General features: G+C 35.0%; 1 protein-coding gene across 2 annotated transcripts; it reads right to left on the bottom strand.

The window, feature by feature from the left end:
- LOC104787182 (thionin-like) lies at positions 776-1,688 on the bottom strand. Of its 2 annotated transcripts, none has more exons than XM_010512716.2 (3): positions 1,384-1,688; positions 1,190-1,258; positions 776-1,083 (listed from the first exon to the last, which is right to left on the bottom strand). In XM_010512716.2, exons 1-3 carry the CDS (start codon positions 1,604-1,606, stop codon positions 995-997), a joined length of 381 nt encoding a protein of 126 aa, XP_010511018.1. In that variant the 5' UTR covers positions 1,607-1,688; the 3' UTR covers positions 776-994. The 2 variants fall into 2 exon arrangements, with proteins under 2 accessions (XP_010511018.1, XP_010511017.1); XM_010512715.2 differs by having other exon boundaries at positions 1,190-1,267; positions 1,384-1,683.

Below are 4,729 nucleotides of genomic sequence, written 5' to 3'. Positions count from 1 at the left end.
ATACAATTGATTAATACAACTTAGTGGAGAAATAAAGTTAATGCATAATTTATAGGAAGAAGCTATAAAGATTTCAGTTTTATATTATGTGAGTTAAATGTGAAAATTAATTGTTTTAAATTTGTGTTTTAATATAATTTTTTTTTTGTTAAAATTGCATTGCCAAGTGGACCAATAAGGAGAGACTGAAACTCTACTTTTATATATATGATTTATATCAGAGTGAAGTGTAAGGATAAAGTTATTATTCTTGAGAGTGGTATCAGTCTTCGTTTCCTTGTGTTGTCGATTAAGATCCAGAGCCATTCGTTATCCTCTTCTTCTCGAGGTAAGGGCGGTTCTTGCTGCTGATTCCTTCCTGACTAAGGTACGGACTCGGTTGTTCTTACTTTTTTTTTATTCTTATCGAGTAATCTCTCTCTCTCAAACCCTAAGTATCTACTCCGCTTCTTAAGTTATCGAGTCTGATTTGAATGTTTTTTTTTTCTTTTCTTTATGGTTGTAGGAAAAAATGTCCAGTACACAACGCGTCTATATTCAGCCTCCACAAAGGTCTTTGTGTCTTCATCTTCCGCCTCTCAAGTTCTCATTCAAACCTGTTTTGATAATCTTCCATTACTTCCATTACTTCAACCTATTGATTGCATTCTGAATGGTTCATACAAGATTTTATATAATTTGATATTTATAAGTCTTAACTGTTTTGATAAGTTGTGAAAATATATATGAACTGATTGTAAGTAAATTACGTTAAAGCGAGAGATTGTTTTGATCATAAAAGATAAGGGACACATTATTATTCTTTATTTGGATAATAGCAAGTAGAAGGGGTAAACAATCTAAGGATCAATGACCTTCTTCTACATCACATAGAAATCCTGGAAATAGTAGAAGCTAGCTTAAGACTCTAGCATTTTTTTGTCATATACACGACAATTATTGAAAACAGGAAAACAACAGCGCACATAGTTCGTGGATATCTTTGTTATGCAGTTTACACTACATTGGATGATCCCTTGGTACATAACTCAGAACATGCTTCGGTGCAAGGTACAACAGCTCCATTCACAATTTCACTTGCATCTAATTCACCGAAACAATATTAGAATTAATTGATTTTTCATATGCTCCATAATTCAAATAATAATAATAATAAAATAACAATAATATTAATGAGTTTCTGTGTTACCAGAGTTGTCGAGAGTGGCTAACGTACGACACACGGAGGATGCACAACCCAACTTGCAGTATTCGCTAACTGCATCACCTTAAATAAAATAAAATTAAAAAATAAATATTCTAACTTGCATCAAAATCTTGGTCCAACCTGTAAATGATATAACTTAATCAAAACAACAAAGAAAAAATGTGAAATTAAATTACCAGAGTTTTCAAGAATGTCACGTGGACCCGGAGGACATGGCCCCTCAACAATTTTGCATCCACAAAGTTTTGCACAAGTTTCCCTAGAAGCTCCAGTTAAACGGCATACATTGTAACAGTTTCTAGCGGTCGTGTTTGGGCAACAACTCTTTGCTTCGACTTGAATCTGCGCCATGACAAGACTCATTACAAGCACACTTAGAATCAAAGTTTTGCCTTCCATCTTTCGATTGATCGGTTGTTTGATTGCAAAATGTATATGTGGAGAGTTATAAGCTTGTATTGATGAAATGGTGATGAGACAAAGCTCGTTTAAATACTAGTTGGTCTACATTTAGCAACCACAAACTTCGTATGATACACTTATCATCACATTAATTATCTGTAGACTTTGTGTGTACACGCTGCGTGGTACCAAACCTTATCTTAATGGTAATCTAATTCAGACTAAGGATATGTAGTTTTAATCTATTCGTCTTTTTCTTTTTGGATAACCAGAAAAAGAAAAAAAGAAAAAAACTATTCAAGTTTTGTGTTACTTGATATATTTGAATCAGGATACTTAATAGGGAGTCACTATTCCGTATTAATTATGATGAAGTTCTTATAATTAGCTTTATAAATATATATGAGTAGAGAGTTTATATTATGAGTATTCTGTCAATAAATTTTTGTGTTTCTTTATATAATTTCTTTATTTTGGTTGTAGAAATTTCTAGTTATAAGTTATAACCAAATCTCTTCTAGACTTCTAGTTATGTCTAGCTGATGGCAAATTAAATTATGAACAAAAAATCCAAATAGTTTGTTACAACACGTGTTTTGTGTTTATTTTTGTTTTTATCAATACTTTGTATACTAGAATAGGACCCGTGATAAAATACTGGTTGAAATAATTTTTTGTTTATTTTGTAGTTTTTATTTAAAGCAACATATATGTCCTTTTTTATACTACTTTTATTTGTTATAATTTTTTTTTTTCTTTTTGGATGAAACATTATGTCATAAAATCATATGATGTATATGATTTATGGAAAGAACATCAATTTTGTAAGATCAAGATTATTAATTTTTTGTTATAACTTATATGCCATGAAAAATGTTTATGTTTTTCGTTTGCTATTTTTTTTTTGTTTTTTTTCTGAACATGTAAATTATGGTTTTTATAAGTTTTGTCGTAAACATGGCCCAGTAAAATGGTAGAAGTGAAATGTTTGTTTATATGATTAGGAATAACTATATTATTCTTCCGAATTAATATGTCAATAATAGAGACGATGATTAAGGTACTTAATTAGGGATATATATACGATTTTTTCAATTTTTTTGTAGTTATTATGCTTTGGGTTCAAGATTCTTTGTGGTTATTATGAGTAATACACCTAAAATCCATACTATCCTTAGTTACCAAAAAATCAAACTAACCAAAAAAATCATTTCTATATCTATTATATAGTCTACCAAAAAAAAATTCATGTACTTCCAAAACAATATATTACGGATAATATTACGTTGGTACCAGATGAATGCTTGTTGCCATGATTTGATTGTTTTCATTGAATCTTCATTTAACAATATGGATTGGTTTATTCATGGTTTAGGAAATTTAATGTGTATTTAAATATTTGAAAGTAATATTTCTGCATATTTGGCTTTTAGAATAGTTCATATCACTTGTTTACAAAGGTAATTGGATGCGACTCCACTCTAGCACGACGCGCCAGCTTGTCCGCATTACAATTTTGTGATCTGGGAATCTGAATTACAGAAAATGATAGGAATTCATCCTTATCTTCTTCAATCACGTCCAAATATGTGTTGAAAGCAGGCCACTCAGAAGGCGAATACACCATCTTAACCAAATCAGAACAGTCTGTGAAAAAAATAACTTTCTCATTATCCGCACTAATCATACACCGCATTGCCCAAATGAGAGCTTCCACTTCTGCATGGAAGGGTGACAAGCTACGGCGAGAATTAGATGCACCCATAGTGAGAGATTCTCCCTCAGGAGAAATGCAATGCCATCCTCTGCCTATAAACTGGTCAGTCGCCTTCCAAGATACATCCACAAAACATCGATGGTTGGTTCCATATCCATTAACCACGGCACTAGTATGAAACGTAGAAACAGAGAAAGGTTGAAAGTCACCCTGAGGTGAAGATCCTACAGGATCCTCCTGGGCCAAAAACCAAAGCTTTGCTTCCTCTTCCGCTATCTGTAAAATCGCTAATGGATTGGAATCCAAATTGCTAAATAATTTATCATTTATGGCCTTCCAGATATACCAGAGAATCCACGGGAACACGTCCACCGAAGGAGTGTCATGAAATCTCCAAAATAAAGAATCCATGTTTTCATAGACAGAGTCTGAAGGAAAACAGCCCGAGGATGTCAGGAATGGGGACAAACCCCAAACCTGCCTAGCCGGAGTACATAAGAATAGGGCATGATTGACTGCCTCCTCCGTCCCTCAACAAAGCGCACACTCCATATCACAGCCTAGTCCACGTCGCCGCAGATTAGCTGTTGTTGCCATACAACCCGTAATTGGTTGCCACAAAAAGTGTCTAATTTTTGGTGGACACTGAATCTGCCAAACAAATGCCTGTAGAGGAATAATATTGGGACCGGAAACAGGGGAGTCGATTTCCAGTTTCTGGCTTAAAGCTTGATATCCAGATTTAACGGTGTATACACCGGTTTTTGTCAAATGCCAACCCAATCTATCCGGTGTGGTCAGATTACCAAGAGGTAAAGCAGAAACAAGGGCAAAATCCTCCGGCTCGGAAGAGGTCAAAAGCAAAGCCAAATTCCAAGAATGCGAGCTCCTGTCAATGAAAGTTTCAACTCTAACGCAATGCTGGTCTCGAGGATTGAGCAGGAATCCAAGGGTCAGACCATACTAAAATAGAATCTCCAGATCCTACCCGTTTAATGAGTACTTTGTTTACTAGAGAGCGAGCATTGAGCCATCCATAAGATGGGGAGTAAGATTTAATTGGATCCAATGGATCAGAGTGCCTATAATATTGACCTTTGAAAACCTTTGCAAATAAAGAGTCTGGAGCTGAAATCAACCGCCATAGTTGCTTAGCCAACAATGCGGTACTAAAATCATCCAGACACCGAAAACCCAAACCTCCCTCCATCTTATCAATACATAACCTGTCCCAAGCGATCCAATGTAACCCTCGTGTTTCTCCTGAAGAGCTCCACCAGAAGTTAGAGATCGCACTAGTAAGTTTCCGTGTAACTGTTTTTGGAAGTCGAAAACAGGACATAACAAAGGTAGGGACAGGCGTCGCAACCGATTTGATCATTACCTCTTCCCCCCCCCCCGAG

This window comes from Camelina sativa, chromosome 5, assembly GCF_000633955.1.
Source record: "Camelina sativa cultivar DH55 chromosome 5, Cs, whole genome shotgun sequence".
Lineage (NCBI taxonomy): Eukaryota > Viridiplantae > Streptophyta > Magnoliopsida > Brassicales > Brassicaceae > Camelina > Camelina sativa.
This window is presented reverse-complemented; position numbering and strand designations above follow the sequence as displayed.

Bases quoted from the DNA above. Each gene is read 5' to 3' on its own strand.
- LOC104787182 (XM_010512715.2), bottom strand. From the start codon at position 1,606: ATGGAAGGCAAAACTTTGATTCTAAGTGTGCTTGTAATGAGTCTTGTC. The intron at 1,268-1,383 runs GTAATTTAATTT...ATTTTATTTAAG, and splicing joins TGACATTCTTGAAAACTCTG to GTGATGCAGTTAGCGAATAC. The intron at 1,084-1,189 runs GTAACACAGAAA...TCGGTGAATTAG, and splicing joins AGCCACTCTCGACAACTCTG to ATGCAAGTGAAATTGTGAAT.